At 41.4% G+C, this 26748-nt stretch overlaps 1 protein-coding gene across 2 annotated transcripts in view; it reads right to left on the reverse strand.

Moving 5' to 3' along the window:
- LOC126095086 (ATP-dependent translocase ABCB1-like) overlaps positions 1–13671 on the reverse strand; it is a 146067-nt gene extending 132396 nt beyond the window's left edge. For both annotated transcript variants that reach the window (XM_049909771.1, XM_049909770.1), the window contains exons 1-3: positions 13564–13671; positions 13187–13247; positions 1065–1478 (exon numbers count right to left, since the gene is read on the reverse strand). In XM_049909771.1, the coding sequence (XP_049765728.1) occupies positions 1065–1478; positions 13187–13247; positions 13564–13655 (567 nt within the window). In that variant the 5' untranslated portion in view covers positions 13656–13671. The remainder of the gene's footprint in view (positions 1–1064; positions 1479–13186; positions 13248–13563) is intronic.
- Between the last annotated feature and the right edge of the window lie 13077 nt (positions 13672–26748).

Below are 26748 nucleotides of genomic sequence, written 5' to 3' on the forward strand. Positions count from 1 at the left end.
TACAAGTGTTACTACCAATGTTTAGCCCACCTTTCCTAGGTTCTTTCGAGTGCAGGGTCGGCAGCGGTTATCCTAAATAGGTCTACCCAATCGCAGATGCAGGACTACATCCCCGAGCAGTCACTTGACTTTTCAGGACTGCGACCACCACACACCTGCAGCCACCATTGCTGGTCAACACTATTAACTTCCAGCCTCAGACAATCCTGCTATCACCGTCCTTAACCTTTCTTAATTTTAAGGAAAATGGTTCTAGATATTGCTTCTTGCGTGACTGTGTTCACGGTGTAACTAAAGTTGCGAGAAACTAACCCACTCATTAAGTTATTCGAACCATTCATCACGGCACATGGGTTTCAGAAATGTGATTTCAGGCATCATAACTGAAACTAACTGCTGCGAGCTCAAGGACAGTAGAGCATCCTCAGTCAAATATGTCCGCCCCCAGTAGCTGAGTGGTCAGCGAGACACAATGTCAATTCTAAGGGCCCATGTTCTATTCCCGGATGTGTCAGAGATTTTCTCCGCTCAAGGACTGGGTGTTGTGTGGTCCTAATTATCATCATTTCATCCCCCATCGACGGGAAAGTCGCTGATTGGCGTCAAATCGAAAGACTTGCACTCGGCGAACGTTCTTCCCGACGGGAGGCCGTAGGCTCACGACATTTATTTTAGTCAAATATAAGATTTCGCTTACGTAATAATTAAAACATGCACAACATGGTTGTTGCCCATTGGTACTTCCTCATCAGTACATAGCTAGTGCACTCAGGTTGGTGAGGAATTACCAAATGATGACAACCATGTTGTGCACCTTTTGCTTACTATGGAGGTCAAATGTTATATCTGACTGACGCCTTTCGGCTGTATTTCAAAGTACCTCTGCCACAATACGAAATCCAGTTGTCCAGATTTCCTTCTCAAGAACATTTTGTACTAACGTTGAATTTTGGTAAAGCGATTTTAATAACCCTTCCGTTTTGCATCTGACTTGCTGTTTACTACTCCTACAAGAAGAATTACAGAAATGTAGGCTTCATGAACAAACAAGCACGCTGACCTACCTGTGTATAAGCTACGTAGTTGAAGCAGGCGAGAGAGATGTATGTGCTTATAAAAGTGGCGGCGCCGACAATGCTGTTGTTGATAGCGAAGGTCTGAATGCCGTCGAGGAACTTCTGGGTGATATTGTTTTTTATTTCATCGGCGACGTTGCCCGTGTCGTCGGCGCGCTCCGTGGAGTACATGACGCGCAGTACGGCCTCGGTCAGCGTCTCCCCCGGGTACTCGCGGTAGCCGCTCATGTAGGCCGCCGCGGCCGCCATTATGGCCGGGCCCAGCTGCGACCCGAAGTCCACCATGATGCCGGTCAGGTCGCCGAAGAAGAGCACGTTCAGCGGCTGGCAGGCGCCCGTGCCCGCAGCCCCGAGCAGCCCGATCACCAGGATCACCTTCTCCCAGCCAGTGGAGAACCGGTACTGTGGAAGGCCACACCGTACAGCAGAGGTTCATGATCTTCGCATTATATAACTAACTGGTCGTACGAAGAACCCTTTTAAGCACGTAACATATTTATTTATTGTTTACTTACATAACCTGACTTCATGAACGGCATCAGGCCGTCTCCATCATCTGACAGCTGTTTCATACCTACAGTATCTTTTTTCATGATAGGTACCTGTTGTTGTTGTGGTCTCCAGTCCAGAGACTGCTCTGATGCAGATCTCCTTAATAATCTACACTGTGCAAGCTTCTTCATCTCCAAGTAACTACCGAAACCTACACTCTTCTTAATCTGCTTAGTGTATTCATCTCTTGATCTTCCTCTACGATTTTTAGCTTCACGCTGCCCTCCCATACTAAACTAGTGATTCCTTGATGCCTCAGAATATGTCCTACCAACCGATCCCTTCTTCTAGTCAATTTGTGCCACAAATTCCTCCTCTTCCCAATTCTGTTCAGTACCACCTCATTAGTTACGTGAGCTACGCATCTAATCTTCAGCATTCTTCTGTAGCACCACATTTCGAAAGATTCTATTCTCTTCTTGTTTAAACTGTTTATCGTCCATGTTTCACTTCCATACATGGCTACACTCCATACAAATGCTTTCAGAAAAGACTTCCTGAAACTTAAATCTATACTCGATGATAACAAATCTCTGCCAGCCTGTGTGACCGAGCGGTCCTAGGCGCTACAGTCTGGAACCGCGCGACCGCTACGGTCGCAGGTTCGAATCCTGCCTCAGGCATGGATGTGTGTGATGTCCTTAGGTTAGTTAGATTTAAGTAGTTCTAAGTTCTAGGGGAGTTTTGACCTCAGAAGTTAAGTCCCATAGTGCTCAGAGCGATTTGAACCATTTTCAACAAATATCTCTTCTTCAGAAAAGCTTTGATTGCCATTGCGAGTCTACATTTTATACCCATTCTACTTCGACCATCATCAGTTATTTTGTTCTCCAAATAGCAAAACTCACCTACTACATTAAGTGTCTCATTTCCTAAACTAATTCCCTTAGCATCACCTGATTTAATTCGACTACATTCCATTATCCTCGGTACCTAAGAAGTAGTAACTGTAATGTGGAAAATGGTATGGAAACAATGTGAGTAAATAAAACAACTAGGAACTATTAAAATTATTGTGCCAATAATTCTACTAGTGGTGCTGCCACCACTAATAATAATAACAACAATAACAAAAATAACAGTAATGTCAGTGCTATACATAAATATTTGATATACAGCGAACCATGGACGAAGGGCAACAGACAAATTCCATATTTCTACATTTACTAAAAAAAACTTTGCCACTGTACTTCACTGCAGACTGTTAATGAAGATACGAGCATATGTAACAGGTTCCCAGTTATGTGATTTGCTCTAAGACATCTTAGGCAATAGAATCCAATACGTCTCCTCGACGGCGAGTGTTGATATTGTATAAGGGTACCATCAGATGTGCCCCAGGGAAGTGTGACAGGACCGCTGTTACTTTCTCTTCACATAAATAATCTGACGGACACGATTGGCAGCTATCTGTGGTTGTTCCCTAATGATGCTGTGTTGTACGGATGGAGTCGAAGTTGAGTGACTGGAGGAGGATACAAGATGACATAGACAAAATTCTTGGTTGGTGGAATGAATGGCAGTTAGCTCTACATGTATGAAAATGTAAGTTAATGCAGGTGATTAGCAACGACAAGTCCGTAGTATTCGGTTGTAGCGTTAGTAGTTTCCTCGTCGACATAGTCACATGGTTTAAAGATCTGGGCATGACGTTGCAAAGCGATATGAAGTGGGACGATAATCTGAGAATTTGGCACGTAAGCAGAAGTTTCGACTTCGGTTCTTTGTTCGACTTGGGTTTAGTGGGAGAATTTTAGGAATGGGCGACTCATCTGTAAAGGAGACCGCACATAGGATTCTGGTGCGACCTGTTCTTCAATACTGCTCTAGTGTGTGGGATCTGTACCAGATCAGATGAAAGGAAGACATCGCAGTAATTGAGAGGCGTGCTGCTGGACTTGTTAACGGCAGATTCTAACAACATGCAAGTATTGCAGAGATTGTTCAGGATCCCAAATGGAAATCCTTGGACGGAAGGTACAGTTCCCTACTGAGAAAATTTAGGGGGTCGGCATCTGAATCTGATTGCAGAGTGATTCTACTGCTGCGAAGGAAAGATAGGAGAAATTTTGGCTCATAAGAAGGCATATAGAAAGTCGTTTTCCCTTCTCTCAATTTGCGTGTGGAGTAGGAAAGGAAATGATCTTTAGTGGTGCAAGATACTCGCCACCACGCACTGTACGGTGACGTGCGCAATATTCATGTAGATGTAGAAGTCGAAGTGGAAAAGAGTTTACAGTAGTACAAAACAGATGTTTTGTGATACAGCCAGTTCTGTGGAGAAGACGTTTGACGACACTGCACCAGCTGAGAGTAGTGGGCTATAGGGAAGATCTGGTTGAAATGAAGAATGTACAGATGTACCGACTGAGCATAAGAACAGTGAAGTCATTATTTCTGCTTCAGCAGATATTTTATTACATGTCTTGTGAAGCTGAAGATGTAATTCTGTTCTCTAATAGAACGCGGGAGATTACTCCAGAGCTGGGTTCACTCTACTGAAAAGGGCTTGGAGATAGTGGCTGAGCTATGGAGTGAGAAAGAAAAAAATTAGCTCTGATGGGAACGAGAGTTTCCGCCTCTTTGTTCAGGCGAGAACGTTAAGGTCGGGAAGAGATACGAAAGACAGTATACTTTGGTGAGACAGTAGAGGAGACAGATTGTATGAAGATCTCTGCACTTTTGTGCTCGCAGTCAGGATAGCTGTGCGTATGATGGTGAAATATGAGCAAAGAGCTGAATGTCATAGACATGACGAACACAGGCATTCAAAACTCGTTCAAGGTGATGTGCTCTCCCATGAGAAAGACCTTGCGCGATGACATCACAGTACTCAATAACAGGAAGTAGGAGTGGTCGTACAAATATTTTTTGTAGATCAAGAGGGCAGAGCTCTTTGTGTTTTTTTTAGGGCATGGAAAGATGCTGATGCCTTCTTGCGCATTGCAGTTGTATGTGCAGTCCAGTCTAGACTTTCTTCTTTTACTACTCCTAGTCTCTTTGCTGAGGGAGAGGAGTTGATATTTATCCTATTTAGGAATAATGACAGTAGGGACTTTCGTAATTTAGGGCTAACCACTGTCTCCGACAAAGCGTCATGGTCGTCTCCGTTTCCTGTCGTTTGGGACATAGTTACGTCCACCGGTCTTACGTCGCGTTAGATGCCTGTGAGTGATACACCATTCCATGTCGGCACGTTGGACTCTTCGCGTCAATACACCAAGAAGTAGTACAACTAGGTTCACGGTTTGTTAATAGGCACGTCCTAAGAATGTTGCCACTCTGTCACGTTTCCACATCGTTCGGTCTTCCTGTGCTGATTCCGTACAACCTACTGTGGCATATAAACCAATTCACGGTCATGACCTACGATAGTGATGGAGTGTCATATAAACTCCAAGCAGCAGTTTAACATCACGTCAATGCGCCAAAACAATCACTGTTCTCTGTTAATTGGATGAGAAACTTTTGTCCGCTAACTTTGCAAATATATGTCATATCAGATTAGTTTTCGCTAGTCTCGCACATAAGAGATACAGGTCAGATTTTGAGATCATATACGTTGACTACAAGAAGCACGGAAGGGTTTGACGTCTCGTTGGAGTACTAGCTCGCTCAGAGGGAAACATACCACCCTTTGCCTTACGCGATTTAGAGAAATCACAGAAAACTTGAAAAACTTTTAACCACTGAGCTCCGAAAATGATGTTCGTATTGCCAACCACTGCACCATTCCCGCGGTACTACAAGATGCTGTTCACCTTAAACCAATTTCACAAAACGAACCTGTATCAAAGAGCTTGAGATTTACACTCATATGAAGAAAGAAAGATTTTATTCGGAGGGTGCTCTGGAAACTAGTCAAGCACTTTCCTCGAAAGTGTCAACACAACAATTGATAAATTTTGTCTATTGAACCTATTACAAATTCTTACGCTAACGTACCTTTTATATGTATCAGGGCGCTCAGTATATTTTTTGTAAAAAATGTCGGACCTGGTGGTCTGGCGGAAAAGTGCGCGCCAGAGGATGTAAAACGCGAATGATTCGAATCCCAGTCGGACTTTGGGTTAACGTAGCCATACTACTTGATAAAGTCGCGCCAAACTGCAACAATTACTCCATCAGTAAAGAATGGATCCATTTCAATGCACGTCTCAGGAATTCCAACATTTCCTTGGTTTGACTTAAATTTATCCATGTCATGCGGATATTATTTCTGGGCTGCGACTGTTCCGTCAGATATTTGTGAAATAATGGTATATTACAAGAAACACTTGTTACTAATATTTTAAAAGCACGACACCTTTCGGCAACATGCTGCAATCATTCGGTGCATTTACAGTTACATTTGCATTGTAATTAATATGAAATGAGGTTGTGTGCCAATGAGGTTATGCGACGAGAAAGACGCTTGATCGATAAGCTCCCTTAATTTTACTTATTGGGTTATCTGTGTATCTATGCGAGTTATGCAGCAGAGGCAATGGAATATCGGGCCCAGAAATTAATCCGAGGTTGAAAGAGTCATGACTGACCACCAAGAGGTGATGATAAAAATTTATTTTTACATGACCAGTTTTTGTCCATAGGTAATCAACAGGTATCATAAAGTATTTACAACAGGACACGAGGCGTGATAAAATTAATTGTGACAAGTAAAACAATGTCGACTATTCCTGACTGTTCTCAAATACTAATACAGATTACATCGGCAACAGTAAAAACGTACCATACCTTGCTCTCCTTCAAGTTACCTGAACAGTCAGGTTACAACGTTACGAGAGGAGGGACTCTACATATTTCTGGCTGCCAACCTGATTATTGTTTCAGTTACCTGATTTTATTATTAGCCACGAATACCATTGAGGAATATATCTAATTTCGCTCATATTTAAGAATCGCAAGGTTCCTGAAGAGAATTACGTAATATGTTTGGTTAGCGTATGAATATTACATAATATTTTTGCAACACGCTTGTGTACCACAAATACTGCCTTGACCTTAGGTTCGCTGGCCTATAAAATTTTCAGAGGACGTAACTGACTAAAAATATGTACACAATACTTGCTACCCATTCTGAAGGTAAGCAAAATGAGGAAGATTTCTAAGTGTAAAGCAGGCAAAATGTTGGTTTTAGGTCAGATATACATGTGCTGGTGCCTCATCTGTTTGTTATGCACAAGGATGCCTAGAAATTTCATAGACGAAATTTTATTTATTGAGTACAAAGTGATCTTTATTTGTTTGTATCTCTATGTAAGTTTTAATGTGTCTGGAGCTGAAAGTTTGTGAGTTAAGGTTTTTCCAGCTAATCAGTTGTGAGCCTGCTCCTAGATCCTCGTCACGGTCTGGTATGGATGCGTTTCAGCCCTTATTCAGTACACTATTAATAAACATAACAGTTTGTGAGGAGTTCTCCAATGCCTTTCTCATTTTATAAACGTAGGTTAATGTCAGGGCTAGACCAAGCATCCAAAATCGCGTCCCTTCGTTTTTCTGTGATTTTCCTAAATCGCCTCTGCAAATGCGGAGATGGTTCCTTTGAAAGAGCATGACCGATTTCCTTTCCCATCCTTCCCTAAACCGAGCTCGAGGTCCATCTCTAACGACTTCGTTGCCGACTGAACGTTAAAGATTAATCTCCTCCTCCTCCCACCTTTTTTAATCCTTTCCTTCTCGGAATATAGTTTCTTTCATACGCTATCACTGCTTAATGTACCACCGCTGTTTGCTGAGATGTAGCTCTAGTAATGCAACCAAACAACTTTAACGTCAAAATGCTTTGCTTCATTGGTAGAATTTTATGATCTAAAGAACAGGCAGCCCTAAAAATCTGTTAAAACTATGCGCAAAATCCACTGCAAGATCAAAAAGTAAGAGGTTTCATCTACCCTTAGAGACTGCAATGAACATGAAACTTGAGTACAAATTGGAATATGCTGGATGATCCCTTAGAATTATTTTGAAGCGTCTCTGATATTGTTTCAAAATAAAGAACTGATACAAATAACGAACAACTGATTAAGGTCGATAGCCGACTTACTCCTGGAAACTTGAGTCGCTTTTGTTCCAGATCTATATATTTCGCATTAAAAGTTTATCTGCATGATATAGAATATGTACTGCCAGCAGCATGTTAGTAGAAATAAAATTCTGAGTCACTTAATCTCGTATATCCATATCAGTGAATGAACCCAAAATACGTTTTCCGCTCTATATTTTGCACTCAAGCTACATTTCGTACCGTTACCTGCAATACAGATGATGTGATAACTACAGTGGCACAATGAGATCAGTGAGAGAGTGCTTAGTTAATGTACATCATGACATGGAAAACGGCGAACTGTTTTTCACTTATTACTAACTTTCACTAGTTGGCACATCAGACTTGGTATACCACTGCAGACACTGAGCAATGTCAAAAGACCTCAGCACATGTAACTGAATAAAGTGAAATAGATTTATTTTAATTAGTATGCAGTTTATCAAATGATAGTAACGCTTAATACATTTATCTTGACGCACTTAAAATCTCCGAAACGGAGAAGATTTTTCTTCACATTTAATGGAAAATAGATAAACTTCTTCTTACACATTTCATAATTTCGTGGAAATGTTGGTTATTTTTATTTTTAATTGTTTAGCCCTTGGAACAAATCTGCTCGGATGAAATTAATAGAGATGGTGATCAAATCCAGAAAACCTGTTTCTTTCGAGAGTTTCTTTTCATTGTAATAACAACTTACGGTTGTTGTGACACCGCCCGTCAGCTAACATTTACGTTATTTAAAACCTGTATGGAAATCATGACGCTGATGTGTTTGCTTCCAAGTAGTAGCTGTTCAGGAAGTACCACGCTCGGTACTTAGTAGGAACCGAAATGTGGAAAGGGTCCTTCCGGATGCCATGAAGAGCACAGGGTGCAGCCAGCTGCAGGTGGTGGCACATGTCGGCACTAATGACGTGTGTCGCTTTGGATCTGAGGAAATTCTCTCTGGATTCCAGCGGCTATCTGATTTGGTGAAGGCTGCCGGTCTTGCTTACGAGATGAAGGCAGAGCTCACCATCTGCAGCATCGTTGACAGAACCGACTGCGGACCTTTGGCGCAGAGCCGGGTGGAGGGTCAGAATCAGAGGCTCTGACGGTTGTGCGACCGTGTTGGCTGCAGATTCCTTGACTTGCGCCATAGGGTGGTGGGGTTTCGGGATCCGCTGAATAGGTCAGGAGTTCACTACACTCAGCTGGCGGCTACACGGGTAGCGGAGGCTGTGTGGCGTGGACTGGCCGGTATTTTTAGGTTAGAAGGCCTCGGGAAAGTACGGGGTGGGCTGCAATCTCAAAGGGGGCATGGCAAATACAGGACGTGCTTGGATCAAGGAACAGTCGGAATTGTAGTTGTAAATTGTTGTAGTTGCGTTGGGAAAGTCCCTGAGCTTCAAGCGCTAATAGAAAGCACAGAAGCTGAAATAGTTATAGGTACAGAAAGCTGGCTAAGGCCTGAAATAAATTCTGCAGAAATTTTTACGAAGTCTCAGACGGTGTTCAGGAAAGATATATTAGGCAGAATTGGTGGTGGAGTGTTTGTGTCTGTCAGTAGTGGTTTATCTTGTAGTGAAGTCGAAGTAGATACTCCGTGCGAATTGGTATGGGTGGAGGTTATACTTAACAGCCGAACTAAGTTAGTAATTGGCTCCTTCTACCGAGCCCCAGACTCCGATGATATAGTTCCTGAACAGTTCAGAGAAAATTTTAGTCTCGTAACAAATAAATACCTCACTCATACGGTTATAGTTGGTGGGGACTTCAACCTTCCCTCGATATGTTGGCAAAAATACTTGTTCAAAACCAGTGGTAGGCAGAAAACATCTTCCGAGATTGTCCTAAATGCTTTTTCCGAAAATTATTTCGAGCAGTTAGTCCACGAACCCACGCGAATTGTAAATGGTTGCGAAAACACACTTGACCTCTTAGCCACAAACAATCCAGAGCTAATAGAGAGCATCATGACTGATACAGGGATTAGTGATCACAAGGTCGTTGTAGCTAGGCTCAATACCGTTTCTTCCAATTCCACCAGAAACAAACGCAAAATAATTTTATTTAAAAAAGCGGATAAAGTGTCACTAGAAGCTTTCCTAAGAGAGAATCTCCATTCCTTCCGAACTGACTATGCAAATGTAGACGAGATGTGGCTCAAATTCAAAGATATAGTAGCAACAGAAATTGAGAGATTTATACCTCATAAATTGGTAAGAGATGGAACTGATCCCCCGTGGTACACAAAACAGGTCCGAACGCTGTTGCAGAGGCAACGGAAAAGGCATGCGAAGTTCAGAAGAACGCGAAATCCCGAAGATTGGCTAAAATTTACAGACGCGCGAAATTTGGCACGGACTTCAATGCGAGATGCCTTTAATAGTTTCCACAACGAAACATTGTCTCGAAATTTGGTAGAAAATCCGAAGAAATTCTGGTCGTATGTAAAGTACACAAGCGGCAAGACGCAGTCAATACCTTCGCTGCGCAGTGCCGATGGTACTGTTACCGACGATTGTGCCGCTTAAGCGGAGTTATTGAACGCAGTTTTCCGAAATTCCTTCATCAGAGAAGACGAATGTTATATTCCAGAATTTGAAACACGAACAGCTGCTAGCATGAGTTTCTTAGAAGCAGATACCTTAGGGGTTGCGAAGCAACTCAAATCGCTTGATACGGGCAAGTCTTCAGGTCCAGATTGTATACCGATTAGGTTCCTTTCAGATTACGCTGATACAATAGCTCCCTACTGAGCAATCATATACAACCGCTCGCTCACCGATAGATCTCTACCTACAGATTGGAAAATTGCGCAGATCGCACCAGTGTTTAAGAAGGGTAGTAAGAGTAATCCATCAAACTACAGACCTATATCATTGACGTCGGTTTGCAGTTGGGTTTTGGAGCATATTCAAACATAATGAATCACCTCGAGGGGAAGATCTATTGATACGTAATCAGCATGGTTTCAGGAAACATTGTTCTTGTGCAACGCAGCTAACTCTTTATTCGCACGAAGTAATGGCCGCTATCGACAGGGGATCTCAAGTTGATTCCGTATTTCTAGATTTCCGGAAAGCTTTCGACACCGTTCCTCACAAGCGACTTGTAATCTAGCTGCGGGCCTATGGGGTATCGTCTCAGTTGTGCGACTGGATTCGTGATTTCCTGTCAGGAAGGTCGCCGTTCGTAGTAATAGACAGCAAATCATCGAGTAAAACTGATGTGATATCAGGTGTTCCCCAGGGAAGCTTCCTGGGACCTCTGCTGTTCCTGATCTATGTAAATGACGTGGGTGACAATCTGAGCAGTTCTCTTAGGTTGTTCGCAGATGATGCTGTAATTTACCGTCTAGTAAGGTCATTCGAAGACCAGTATCAGTTGCAAAGCGATTTAGAAAAGATTGCTGTATGGTGTTTCAGGTGGCAGTTGACGCTAAATAACGAAAAGTGTGAGGTGATCCACATGAGTTCCAAAAGAAATCCGTTGGAATTCGATTACTCGATAAATAGTACAATTCTCAAGGCTGTCAATTCAACTAAGTACCTGGGTGTAAAAATTACGAACAACTTCAGTAGGAAAGACCACATGGATAATATTGTGGGGAAGGCGAGCCAAAGGTTGCGTTTCATTGGCAGGACGCTTAGAAGATGCATCAAGTCTACTAAAGAGACGGCTTACACTACACTCGTTCGTCCTCTGCTACAATATTGCTGCGCGGTGTGGGATCCTTACAAGGTGGGATTGACCGAGGACATCGAAAGGGTGCAAAAAGGACAGCTCGTTTTGTATTATCGCGTAATAGGGGAGAGAGTGTGGCAGATATGATACGCGAGTTGGGATGGAAGTCATTAAAGCAAAGACGTTTTTCGTCGCAGCGAGATCTGTTTACGAAATTTCAGTCACTAACTTTCTCTTCCGAATGCGAAACTATTTTGTTGAGCCCAACCTACATAGGTAGGAACGATCATCGAAATAAAATAAGAGAAATTAGAGCTCGAACAGAAAGGTTTAGGTGTTCGTTTTTCCCACGCGCTGTTCTGGAGGGGAATGTTAGGGAGATAGTATGATTGTGGTTCGATGAACCCTCTGCCAAGCACTTAAATGTGAAATGCAGAGTATCCACGTAAATGTCGATGTAGATGTGGTGTGCCACGAACGGTCACTCCTGTAGGCGATTTAGTGCTGTTGTGGATAGCTTGACAACATACAGTATCTTCCAGCCGTCCTGAAAACGTAATGTTTTTCTATCCATGAACAATACGAAACTGAAATAGAAGAGAGAACCGACAGAGGTACTCAAAGTACCCTCCGCCACACACCGTCAGGTGGCTTGCGGAGTATGGATGTAGATGTAGATGTAATGTTTTGACAGTAGTGAAGCATGTTTCAGTTACACAGTATACATAAAAAGGACATGTTCAATCTTTTGTTCGTAATTTCCTTGAATATTACATCCGAACGTCAAGATGAAAGCTTATTTTTTCCCCCTACATTGTCACTACTGCCAGGGATCTCTGGCATAGGAATAGCACTCCAGCGTTGGACGTAATTGGGAAGTCGTGTACCATAGGTGATCTTATAGTTCTTACAATTAAATTACAAAGATGAAAATTTGAGGATATTCTCAAAGCTTCCCAAACAAGCACGTTAAAGTACCGCGGTTTTGAAAGGAAAACTGGAAAAAAAATCAAACTCCCGTCGACGAAAAACTCGCTAAGACTGGGACATAAGGTTCAATTGGGCAAGGATAGAAGTAACCCAGCCGTGCCGCCTTCAGAAGATCCTGCCCCAGTTTTGACCTTAAACCATTTAGAGAACCGCGGAACTCCCAATCCTCCGTGTATGAATGAGGATTCGAATTCCTTTATTTACAAAAAAAGTCCAGGAATTACATCACTGCACCATCTGCACAGTGTCACATGCAGTTTTGTAAACAGTCTCTGCCTCAGCAGGGCGGATTCTAATCCCCATTATTCTCAAAAAAAAGTTCAGGAATTACATCACTGCACCATCTGCACAGTATCACATGCAGTTTTATAAACAGCTTCTGCTTCAGCAGATGGTAACAACGAGGTGTGGGCTCCAACATAAAACAATGGAAAAATGAACTGAACTGTAGGAAGAAGGAGAAGCTACCACTAAGGGAGACACAAAGAATTCGTTCTATTAAGCTAAGCTAAACTTATCTTGGTTGAAGTTCCTACATTATCTCTGTCTATTGAACTCCAAAGTGCGAAGAAAGGGTAAAGAGCTTTAATGACTACTGTATTATATGAAAGGCGAACCTAGCCCATAGAAACAGAATTTTAAATGTGAACGTAATTCTGGGAACGTACAGATACCTAATGAAACCCATGAAATGAAGTATGACGATAAAAATCATAACTCCGCACACTTTTTTATAAGGTAATGGAGATGTTTTCCGAATCACTAAAATTATCATCATCTAAGAAAACATATGCATAACTGACTGTCCTTATAATAAATATCTATGTAAAGCACATATGCGCCTTACCAGTTTGAAGAAGGACACGCTGGGAAGTTCTTCTTGTTTTTTCTCTGGTTCCGTGAACTCACTGAAACAAGACATTAGAAAGAATAATTCTGTGCTGAGTAATCGTGTTTCATGTAAAACTGAACTACTGAAAGTGGCTGTAATAACGCTATAACATTGTTACGAGTGGTGGCCAACAAATAGGAATACAAATTAAACGTTCAGGTAAGATGTAGAAAAACAGCGGAATTGGCAAACTTTGGTTAATATGAAAAAGTGTAGTGTATATACAATTTATGGCGCCAAGAACTTAATTGCAATTTAATCTTTATGATGATGGGACTTTATGTACGAGAAAATAAGGGGAGAAGTGGTAGATATTCGTGTAGTTTACTTACACTTCGAGTGGATCATTCTTTTTGCTATCTTCGTCCAGATGCTTGACCCTGACTACTTGAATTGGCTCAGGCTCGCTTTCCTTGACCTTCATTCTTCCTTTAGCTGTAGAAATCTGCAAGGAAAGTGTACGTGAATTGTGTGTGCAACAGACTAAACATAAATGCAGCGTAGTCGCCTGTTAAGTTCTTACAGGTCAGTTTCGTAAATTTCAAACATTCATCAATGTCCTAAGAAATAGATTTTCCTTGCTTTGATACGCAACAAAGCAGTGTTGAATAAGTAGCCTGTAAACACTGCGAACATGGAAACTTTAAAGGTGCGCAAAACAGATGGTTTGACGTTCTGCTGTGCTGCAGAGATGGAATTGAGAATAGTCACTTATTAGTGAACTGTGACAATTCGTAAACAGTGTTTAGCATATTTCCAGAACAGCATGTCGCCATCAACTATTTTATTTATATCACTGAATCAAAGGCTTTCATTAATCTGCACCGCATATTCATCCTTTTATAATATCGAACACTACTTTCACTTTTACTATGTTAAATAGTGCTCATATATTTCTCTTCATCCTAACTTTATTACTGAAATGTTAAGATTTTCTGAGATCCCCATTCTGTGGTGATCCACAGTTCATCTGTATTTTTCCTGAGTAGTTTTCCTTTAGTAACATTCGTCAACGAAATATTACGGTATCAATCATACTTTTCCAATTTCTTTCTATGTACTCACCACAGTTTTCATACGATGATGTTATCGAAATATGCAGTCATGGAAATAACATTCTTAGTTCTCAGACAGTATTTGATAGCAATAGACTCTTTCTGTATAAGATCTTCCTACACCTGATCTAACCCTGAAGTACAAACATTATTCGAACTATTCGTTACCTTCTCTTGTCAACGTGTTCCTAAAACGGGTAAGTGTGTAGCTACCTGTAGGAGAGCGTGATATGAGTCACCACGTGGGTCAAGAAACGTACATCATCCTGTAAGGAGCAAGCAATTTGTACATTTGTTTATAGCAATTGTACATAGTCAAATCTACATTTAACATGAGATTCCAAGACAGCAAGAAAGACGAATAAATTGCTGTGTATCGTATACTGTTGCTTTCTTCGATGTTCTACGAATTTTGGCTCCGTCATTAGAGCTGCATTAAGATTCAGTCAGAGAAACGGAAGTATCTGTACGGAAATTGCCTACGTTATTGTCACAGGAAAGGCGTCATATTCACATGGCTGAATTTGCTCTCTGTAAATTCCCGAACATGACTAATATTTGTTGAGTGACTGAGAAAGGAACGTTTATTGTACGCTGCTTTCGGAGAAATCTTGGGTGTGGTATGCTGCAGTCAATTGACGTCCCAGAGAAACATTTTCTTGATATAACGCGTAAAACACACGGCATCAGTTCTCAGTATTCCGCACTCAAATTCCTGGGAGATGACGAGAGTGGTAAATACAGCTCTCCTTTGCAAAAAGAAGCTCTCAGCCACAGGCGCATTTATCTGTAAGTGGTATTATCTAATCTGTAACTTACCCTTATACTTCTCTGTCTCACAGAAACGTTTCATTGTTTACCGTTTACATGTAACATGTTGAAATGAGGGTTCCCAAATACCGATTTTTAGGTGGCAGAATGTCATGTGGCATTAGTTTCCAATCGCAAAACGCCGACCACAACGATATCTAATACTTCGTCATAATGGCTGCGCAGTCGCGATAAAGTTGTTATCACAACAAACATCCGGCTGCTGCTCTCATATTCTCGCGTCGCAGATTTCTCTCAGCGGATAAGTAAAACACTGGATCTGTATTTACGTTGCATTTGTGAAGTGAGAAGGTGTATTCGAAACATTTAATGGCGACTTCGAATCGTAAATATGACAAATTTTACTATTTCTTTGTCGACAATAATGCACACCCATAAGAGTTAAATGAAACTAATTAGCTCCTCTGGTTAACAAATAATTCTCACCTTCTTTCGTAATATTTTGTGACATGGCAGATTATAGTGATTAGTACTGAATTTTAGGAGTGTCAACAACTGGAAAATGTTTGGCATATCAAGCTGTGGACTCATTCCTGTCACAAAGGTGTACTTATTGGTGAGTCTACTTGGATGCACTTCATGACTTTTGCGTATTGTGGTAACTGACGTTATCAGTTGGCTTCAAATACTCACACTTTGGGTGTTATCTGTGATCGGTACTGAAAGCTACCCGGGTTCCCAGTCATAGCCCAACGGACGTGATAGGTGTTGTTTTGGAAGAAAACATAAAATGAGCTCCGACAGAATGTAGTGATTTTACTAGACATAGTCCCATTACAGGTGTTGTGCCCGTACCTTTCGCTCTCTTTCAAATGACATCACTTCCATAGGAAACCTATTTTTAACGCGGTCTCTGTAACTCGGTGCACTCATCAGTTCCAGACGGATAAAAGCGTTAAATGACACTTAAAATCTACGGATGGAGGTAAGCCAGACCACGGAGTTGTCGTCTGACATCAAGTTACAACACATCGTGTTACGAACCCTCCCAAGAGCGCCATGTGCCGTGACGAGCGTGTGAGCGGCCACGCAAAGCCAGAAACAAAGGATGATTCGGGAAGTAAGTAATGAATGTGAAACGGCATGAAAGACTCGGAACTGTTCTATGAGAAACAAATCGCTGCTGTATTCACAATTTCCTTATCAATTTTATTTCGAAGTATCTAAATGTCGAACCGCCAAATACGGCATCCAAATAATTACAGAAAGAAACTTATAATGAAAATTCCATACATGCAGAGAAATCGAAATCTGTAAACAGATTTCAGCGGACATCATTCTGACAAGAATTAATAATTTTTAAATATGGTGGCGGTCGTAAAAATGGTTCAGTTTATACTGAGTATTTTCTTGGCCTTAAACCTCGCACGAATACAGTAATGTTGGACGTTCCAACGGTCGAGGTTCTGCCAGGTTAGGAAACCTATACGACGAAAAGGAAGCGGTCAGTTCCATTGCCCAGCAGCCAACGGCTAGCAGCTTGACCACTCAGCAGTTTCGTACCAGATCTACGTTTTTCAACTGCAGGCACACTAGTGCGAGGCGCCCAGCAGCTAACCAAATCCCTGAGCATCGCCGCTCTCGCCTTTCTGCAAAGTCTGCTTCTTGGAACGACCACTAGCTGCCGCCTTGACCGCGACCACGTCTTATCGATACGTTCGCTTCGCCATGCTGCGGTAAAGTTTAACGTTTCCGGATTTCGCGCACAGTCTGGTAATCATGGTCGGATTCGATGCCGTTTCGGTCGTTTAGAGATCGCGAGTATTTATCGGTACTACATTAGAACAGCAGCACCAGCCGCGCGGTAAGGTTCATTGAGGTCCGCCACCGCCTTTTTGTTGCCGAAACCTAGTTCTCATGGTTCAGTATTCTCTCTCTCTGAATTCTTGTCCAGTTAAATATGTGTAGCTATAGGACCACGCTCTGTCATGTCTTTCTGTGAATGTCTCTACGTCAGTACAGGGCGCCCTTCGTTACGAGTACGCTGTTCTGTGTAAATACCAGAATATACCTCTTTGTGTTGGTTTCTAAAGACTTCGTTTGTGTTGCGATTTCTACCACCTTTCCCACAGTAGTCGCTCAAATCAGCTGCTTCCTGCAAGTAGGTCCGTAGTCTAAGTCTACCCACGGTCTGATACTGGGTAAATAATAACATGAGATCTCGGTGCCCAATATTTTCCTCGCCTATGAACTGGGGCAAGCACATTCATGAGGGCCCCCTGGGATACGAAAACTGTGGCAGTCAGTACTTGTGAGGTAGCGCACAGTGATAAGAAATTACTTGTAATATGATGAACCAAATCAAGCTGTTTTTTAAGGCCTTTTGATTTAAAAGATATGGATGAATACATTTTAGAACGATTAATAAGAAAACATTACTGTCTCTGTTTTGGTTTTTCATTGACCTGTCTGTACAATAGACGGAAAGTTTCTTTTAACATTTCAGATATTTGATATATAGATATTGATATATAGATATTTGAGACTCAGCATCATGACTTCATGAACCAATCGTACCATAGGTAGGTTATAGGGATAGATAAAGACGAAACATACGAACCTCAATGTCAAATAAATTACAACGCTGCTAAATTACTGAATTTTACGAAAACCTGATTCAGTATTTGTCCACAGTTCTCTTCCTCAACACGTAGTCAAAACGTATCGTCCCAACAAACCGATTCGCGAAAGCATTGGTCATCTCTGCAGTTTACGCCTAGTGCAGATAGGTCAGAGGAAGAGGAATGGATAGGTTTAAGTTAGATATAGTGGGAATTAGTGAAGTTCGATGGCAGAAAGAACAGGACTTATGGTCAGAAGAATACAGGGCACTAAGTACAAAATCAAATACATGTAAAGCAGGAGAAGGTTTAATAACGACTAAGAATATGGGAATGCGGGTTAACGGCTATGAACAACGTAGTGAACGCATTATTGAAGGCAAGATAGACACGAAGCTCTGCCTATCACAGTACTACAATCTTACGTGGTAGCTAGATCATAAGATGATGAGGAGGTTGAATAAATGTATGATGAGATAAAAAAATTATTCAGACAATTAACAGAGATGAAAATTTAATCGTGATGGGAGAGATATAGGAAAAGATTCGATATAGGAAAAGAAAGGGAAAATAGCAACTAAATATGGACTTGCAGAAAGTCATAAAAGAGGATGCCGCAAGGGGCAAAATTTAAACATCACTAATACCTGGTTTAAGAATAATAAAAGAAGGCTGTATTCGTGGGAGGGACCTGGAGACACCGCAAGGTTTCAGATTGATTATATATTAATAAGACAGACATTTAGGAACCAGATTTTAAATAATAAGTCATTCCCAGGGGCAGATGTGGACTCTGACCACGATTTATTGGTTATGAATTGTAGATTAGAACTGAAGAAATAGTAAACAGGTAGAAAATTAATGAGATGGGGCCTGGATAAGTTGAGAGAAGGAGAAGTTGTTGAGAGCTTCAGAGAGGGCATCAAACAATGGTTGACTAGAACAAGGGAAGGGAATGCAACAGAGAATGAATGGTTAACTTCACGGCATGACATAATGAAGGTACCATAGGACGAAATATTTAAAAATACAAGGCCTAGAAGGAGTCCTTGGATAACACAAGATATGTTGAATTCATCTGATGAAAGGAGCAAATTTAAAAATACAACAAATGAAGCAGCCGAAAGGGAACACAAACGTTTAAAAATGTGATTAACTGGAAGTGCAAAATTGCTAAGTAGGAATGGCTAGAGGACAAATTTAAGGAGCTAGAAGCATATTTCACTAGAAGAAGTACAGATACTACCTGTTGTTCTTGTTGTGGTCTTCAGCAGCTGCAGCTCTCCATGCTACTCTATCCTGTGCAAGTTTCTTCATCTCCCAGTACCTACTGCAACCTACATCCTTCTGAATCTGCTTAGTGTATTCATCTCTTGGTCTCCCTCTACGATTTTACCCTCCACGCTACCCTCCAATACTAAATTGGTGATCCCTTGATGCCTCAGAACATGTCCTACCAGTCGATCCCTTCTGCTAGTCAAGTTGTGCCACAAATTTCTCTCCACCCCCCCCCCCCCCCCCAATTGTATTCAATACCACCTCATTAGTTATGTGATCTACCCATCTAATCTTCAGCATTCTTCTGTAGCATCACATTTCGAAAGCTTCTATTCTCTTCTTGTCTAAACTATTTATTGTCGACGTTTCACTTCCATACATGGTTACTTTAATTGTCTCATTTCCTAATCTAATTTCTTCAGCATTACCCGATTTATTTCGACTACATTCCATTATCCTCGTTTTGGTTTTGTTGATGTACATCTTATATCCTTCTTTCAAGACATTGTCCATTCCGTTCAGCTGCTCTTGCAGGTCTTTTGCTATCTCTATCTCTTAGAGAATTACAATGTCATCGGCGAACCTCAAAGTTTTCATTTCTTCTTCGTCGATTTTAATTCCTACTCCGAATTTTACTTTTGTTTCCTTTACTGTGTGCTCAATATACATATTGAACATACTACCTACAGGTCAATTAAAGGAGCATCGGGGGATAGAGTAGCTGCTGTATGACTATCAAGAGCTCAGCTGCTGAACTCTTTATCAGCGAAGGACGGAAAGATGAAAGGTTGAAGAGGGTCTATACATGGGAGATAAACTTGAAAGCAACATTACAAAAAAAGAAGAGTGGACTTAAGTGAAGAGGATATGGGAGATACGATACTGCGAGAAGAATTTGACAAAGCTCTGGAAGATCTAAGTCGAAACAAGGCCCGAGGATTAGACGATATTCCGTGAGAACTACCAATAGCCTTGGGAGAGCTGGCCATGGCCAAATTCCTCCATCTGGTGCGCAAGATGTATGAAGCGAAATAACTTCAGACTTACTGAAGCATACAGTAATTCCAATTCCAAATAAAGCAGTTGCTGACAGGGTGAAAATTACCTAGCAGTCAGTTTAATAAGTCATTTGTAAAATAGTAACAAAAATTCTTTACAGAAGAACGGAGAACTTAGAAAACACAGACGTCGTAGAAGATCAGTTTGGATTCCGGAGAAACGTAGGAACACACGAGGCTATAGTGACCCTGTGACCTACCTTAGTAGATAGGTTAAGAAATAGCAAACCTACGTTTGCAACGTATGTGGACTTAGAGCAAGCTTTTGAAAATGTTGACTGGGAAACTATACAGAAATTCTTAAGGTGGCAGTAGCGAAACGCTATGTACAACCTGTACAGAAACATACCGAGTCGAGGGACATGAAAGGGAAGTAGTGGTTGAGAAGGGAGTGAGACAGGGCTGTAGCTTATCCTCGATGATATTCAGTACTTACAATGAACAAGCGGTAAAGGAAGCTAATGAGAAATCTGCAGCGGGAATTTATGTTCAGGGGGAACAAATAAGAACTTTGAGATTTGCCTATGACATTGTAATTCTATGACAGACAGCAAAGAACTTTGAAAAACAGTTTAACTAAATAGCCATTGTCTTGAAGGAGGATATAAGATGAACACCATCAAAAGCCAAACGAGGATAATGGAATGCAGCCGAATTAAATGAGGTAATGCTAAGGCAATTAGATTATGAAAAGGAACACTTAAAGTAATAGATGAATTTTGTTAGTTAGGCAAACTAATAACTGCTGATGGCCGAAACAAAGAGGATATAAAATGTAGACTGGCAATGCCAAGAAAAGCATCTCTGAAGAAGAGAAATTGGTTAACATCTAAAGTAGATTTAAGTGTTAGAAAGCCTTTTCAGAAGGTATTTGTGTGAACTGTAATCATGTATGGAAGTAAAACAATAACAACAAACAGTTTATATAAAAATAGATTAGAAGTGTTGTGTTGGCAGAAGAGCCAACACCGTGTTACTAGTGGAGGTCGAAATGCACGCGTTTTAGCTCACGCAGGCTGGCGTGAGGAGGGAAGAACTATACTGACGTGAGATCTGGAACATGACAAGGAATTAGAATTCAGAAAGCGGACGTAATTAGTTTAATACTTAACTTGATGAACGTCGCTCTTGACGGTACATGATTCACAATATTATCTGTTCAGAATACATTCGTAGTAACTGAATATGGCGCCTTGCTAGGTCGTAGCAAATGACGTAGCTAAAGGCTATGCTAAACTGTCATCTCTGCAAATCAGAACGTATGTAGACAGTGAACCATCGCTAGCAAAGTCGGCTGTACAACAGGGGTGAGTGCTAGGGAGTCTAGACTAGACGCGCCGTGTGGCGGCGCTCGGTCTGCAATCACTGATAGTGCCGACACGCGGGTTCGACGTATACTAACGGATCGCGGCCGATTTAAAGGCTACCACCTGGCAAGTGTAGTGTCTGGCGGTGACACCACAAGAAGCTTTCGAAATATGGTGCTACTGAATAATGCTGAATATTAGATGGATCGATCACGTACATTATCTAATGAGGAGGTACTGAATAGAATTGGGAAGATATGGGATCTGCGGCACAACTCCACCAATAAGAAGGATCGGTTGATAGGACAGTAGGGTGGGAGTGGGGGTAAAAGTCATAGAGGAAGACCAAGAGACGAATACAGAAAGCAGATTCAGAAAGATATACGTTGCAGTATTTATTTGGAGATGAGGCTCACACAAGATGGATTAGCATGGAGAACTGCATCCAACCAGTCTTACGGACTGGAGACCACGACAACTTCCAGTGGTATTCTTGTAAGGCGTTTTTACCCTCAGGTACACTGTGATATTGGAAGTAAATTACTGTTCCTGAATATTAAATACCATTACATTTTTGAAAAGTTCAATTTAAGAGATTATGTTCATTTAATGTTATTCTCTTCCTTAAAAAATTACTCTTTGTCGATTTTATAGTAATATTTGTAGGAAAACAGTAATTACTGTAACAGTGTAACAAAACTCCTCTGGAGGGGTATTTTTCCAAATAGGGAATCCATGTTGTTAACGTTTTGTTGCATTGGTATCATGTGACGCTATGCAGGTACATCGTAATCAATAGCGAAAACTGTCACAGGTGAAAGCATACGATAACAGTAGCGTTCCAACACAAAAAACAAAGTCCCTAAACGAGAAATTTGCCATATAATGTGAAATTATAACAAATGTGTGATTAGGAGCCGTCACTGAATTCCATATGAAGTATTATACGACACTCGCATTCGGAAGGACGACGGTTCAATCCCGCGTCCGGCCATCCTGATTTAGGTTTTCCGTGATTTCCCTAAATCACTCCAGGCAAATGCCGGGATGGTTCCTCTGAAAGGGCACGGCCGACTTCCTTCCCCATCCTTCCCTAATCCGATGAGACCGATGACCACGCTGTCTGGTCTCCTTCCCCAAAACCAACCAACAACTATTTTGCGACTTAGCTCAAATGTACTTGACCCTAAGATTTTCTGTTAAGCCCCTATATAGAAGGTGTCTCAGCTGCCCCTACCGCTGATGGATTCAAACACCACGCGCATGATTTTCGTATTCTTTCGCGCGCTCTGCACAAAGTAGTACCCGTACAGAAAAAAGAAAAAAAAAGACATTTTTGTTTGAAATGTAATGCAGTTAGATCTTGTACTGGGGTTCGTTTTGCTAGAGGCCATAGCTTTCGAATTATTCAAGAAAAGACGTACAAAAGTAACCTCCAAACAAGTTTTTCTTAAATAACTCGAAAACCGTGGCCTACAGCGAAAACGTGTCCCACTATAAATTTAACTGTATTTCATTTCTTACTAAAAGGTTCTATTTTTCTCTCTCTTGCTCTGTCTTTTATTTTCCATAGGACTAATAGTTTGCGAGCAGTGGGTAAGAGAATGTGAAGATCCAGCACATGGTGGTTGAAGGTATTGAGGATCGCATAAAACACAGAGGTAGGAGTAGCTATATAACCCAGTGTAATAGTAAATAATCATGAAACTGGCGTAGTGGGAGGAGATACAGAAATTCTTCATGGCAAGGTCCTGGTGAAGGTGGTTTACCGTTGCCTTCCTCCTTCCTGTTACAAAGTGACAAGTGTATATCCATGATGTGTGGATGACTGTCATGAGTGCTCATACAGTGTAGTGTTGGGTTTGTGTTGTCATGAATGAAGGGAAGGGAGATGGTGAAACTTGGTACCGGCACATAGACTAACCATCTCATATAGCACCATCGAGTTCACCGAGCTTAACGTCAAAATCCGACGAACGCATCGCTATCAACAGCCGAATACTTTCAATGAGAATTTCGTCCATCAACAGGAATCGAAAAGGCTTACCTCCAAGTCGAGAGCCACGCCACAGGCGTCCATTAGTGACTTTACCTATACAACTTGGCTCAAATATATACGTAGTACGTAGCACATTCGAAGGAACAGTTTACGGGACACTCGCTCTTAATGGAGGAGTCCCACACGCCGTCTCAGCATTTGGATGGAATACTACCCTCGTCTATGCAGAGAGCTACGAATTGCCTCACACGGATCCCGATGACCTCAAAAATCTTGATAAGGCGGTGCAGTTTGATGCTCCAGTTCTTCAACATTCTCTTTTTTTTTTGGGTCATAAGTCTTCTGACTAGTCTGATGTGGCCTGCCATGAATTCTTCTAATGTTTAACCTCTTCATCTCAGAGTAGCACTTGGACCCTACGTCCTCAACTATTTACTGGATGTATGCAAACCTCTGTCTTCCTCTACAGTTTTTCCCTCTATATCTGCCTCTAGTACCATGTAAGTCACTACCTCATATCTTAACAGATGTCCTATCATCCTGTCACTACTACTTGTTATTGTTTCCCACATGTTCCTTTCCTCTCAGATTCTGCGTAGAACCTCCTCAATCCTTACCTTGACAGTCCACCTAATTTTCAACCTTATAAATCGCAAATGTATACCCTTTTATTTTGATATGACCCGAGACAGTAAGTCTACAGGATGGAATTTTGGGTCTCTTGGAGACCAAGATACAGACATTTCTCCTCTTGTCCACCTTTGATCGTAATGGAGCCTTAAATAGCACCTCTGATTAGCAGAAAAATGTACAGGTGTCCCATCATGCATGCGCCACATTTCCGCAACCGTGGGCCTGTGCGAAATAGGATCCCAATTACGAATACATTGAAAAATTTACATTTCGAATACGTTTGTCCTAACTAGGCCAATAGTTCATATGGAGGTCACTGGTGGTTCGTTACCAATTATCTCGCAAGCAGGAACGTTAGCGGACTCCTGTTTGCGAGACCGTTTCTGCTTCTACTAATTTATATTTTCATCCATCGCATTTTCAACATTAATCATGATTTCACCTGTATTTTTGCACTAAAGATGTGGCATACGGGAGATTCATATTAAATAAATTGCGAAATACAATTTCATAAATCTCAGGTAATTACTAGCGCTGTAGTTTTTCATTAATATTCATCCTCCTTTCTCATTTCTTTGTCGGTGACACTTCCTTCACATGCAACTGAATCACTGCACCACAGCAACATTTCACCGTAATGAGAACCCTCATGTAAAATATGGATTCCATAAATCGAGGCTTAGCTGTAAAACGCCTGTAGGATAACTTATACTTCAGAAATACAGACTATTGGCAGAGATTTATTAAATTGTGTCTGCCATTGTCCCTGTCTGTGGAGTGAAGCCAATATGAATGTAACAAGGGAAGGAACATTAGGAATTTATGTCTTGTCGGCGATGTAGGTTTGGAGTTGCAGCCAAGATTCAATAAGGAAATGATGGGTGATAACGTCGACAGTATATCTTACACTGAACTTAATTGATTTAGGGAATGTGTGGTACATCTAAATCTGGATGGCCAGAGCGGGATTTGAATCTTACTTCTCCAGTCTTCGAGACCATTTCCTTGATTGTTGCGCCATCTCGCTTGGATTGTATGCCACATCGAACAGAGGACCCGTGGCAGGCAGCGAAATAGCATCCCAAGAAGGCGTGAAGTTCCCTTCAGCTCCTACCCAGCTTTCCCCACATCATTCCTGGATGACGCGGTGCCGTGATTATGTTACATAAAAACACATAAATGATTTATTTGTTCGTACGACATGCCCATCTTTCTCCATAATCGAAAGTTTGTTTCTTCAGACAATGCCAGGGCAAACTGATGCATCCCCACCCATGGACTTTACCGCTAGCGCAATCGACTCCAGCGACCACGCTGGCGGGTTTTTGGAGGGAGCGTGCTCCGTGGCGAGGAAAAGGCTCTTAAACAGCGCGCTGGATGAAAAGCGAAAGTTGGGTACAGTGGGAGGTTGGCGAGAGGGCGGTGAGGTGGCACGGAAGACCCTCTGACTGCGGCAATTACGAGGGATCGGTACGGACTACGGGAAGGATGGAGCACCGCGGGCTGTATTAGATGACTTGTTTTGATGGAATGCCATGTGAGAACGTGCTGTGAGGTGTAAGCAGAGCTGGACGGCTATTCCGTGTTGAGCCGAAACTCTGAAGTTCCGGGTACTGTGCTGGCATCGCAGCCTGTTAGACATGTCATACAGTGAATTCGATGCAGTCGCTGGATTTGGAATTTAGCTCCTTGTGGTCATTTCAAGGCTTACATTGCTGTTAATAATCGCACTTCATACTCTGTTCAAGTGACTGCTTGCTCGTTTCTTCCCTAGAGGCTGAAATTTCAAAGAAAATATTTTGGGATGGTTGATATACTCATATTTTGCCACCATTTGTGAAAGATCCAATTTGGACTGCTGTGTTTTGTCGAATGTGTATGATGAGACTATTACATTGGTGTACGTATTGAAGTGTATTTCATTTAGCTAATTTTACTTCTGTGTTTGTTGTAGAAGCTTGATAATACTCTATGCACAAATCTTCCGTGCTTCAACGGGATTGTCTTGTAATTTCAAGAGACGGTGCGGGTTTGCGTACTCTCGACCGGAGGATGGTGCATACTTTCGTTCTGGTTTCCGGGCTTATGTTTTAGAGGTTATTTTATTGATTTACTCTTACCTAGTGTTATTATAATGAACTGCTAGTGATCAATGTTTGTTTGTTGGTGACAGCATATTGTCCTTAGATTGGAAGTTATGTTATTTTGTTGTCTCTTGTAATGTGCTACTAAATATTGATTGAAACTGACCTTACACGGTCACCTATAGGTGTTTGTTAACGCTAATGATTTGCGGTGAATGCTCTATAATTTCCTTTAATAACTTCGTATTACGGTAAAGGACACGTGGAGATTTTTTCTAGTGCCGTAATGTTTTATATTGTTTGATGTACAAAGAGTTAAAAGAAATTGATCTCTTTTAAAACGTAACTGATAATAGTACCTGTGTGATTGTATCATTCTGATTTCACATTAATGTTATTTCTGCTCTTACTTGGTCCTGTGTGTTTCCGTTTTCAAAGATTAATATATTCACGGATTAACTGAGCTGAAGTTTTATCAATTTATATCTTTTGAGTGTCAAGCAGTGAAAGATTTTACTGTAATAAATTTTGCCTTAATAAGTGGATGTGCAGCATCTTTCCACTAAAGGAAGAGTGTTTCCTAACTGAGATGCTGAACTGGTCTAAGATCTTCCTAGAGTGTGGTTTCACAAACTTTGTGGGCAGGAGCAAACAATATGTTATACTTAGGTTTCCACAGCTCTTCCATTTCCATTTCTGCATAAAATTCAT

Source organism: Schistocerca cancellata, chromosome 8 (assembly GCF_023864275.1).
Source record: "Schistocerca cancellata isolate TAMUIC-IGC-003103 chromosome 8, iqSchCanc2.1, whole genome shotgun sequence".
In the NCBI taxonomy this organism is placed as follows: Eukaryota; Metazoa; Arthropoda; class Insecta; order Orthoptera; family Acrididae; genus Schistocerca; species Schistocerca cancellata.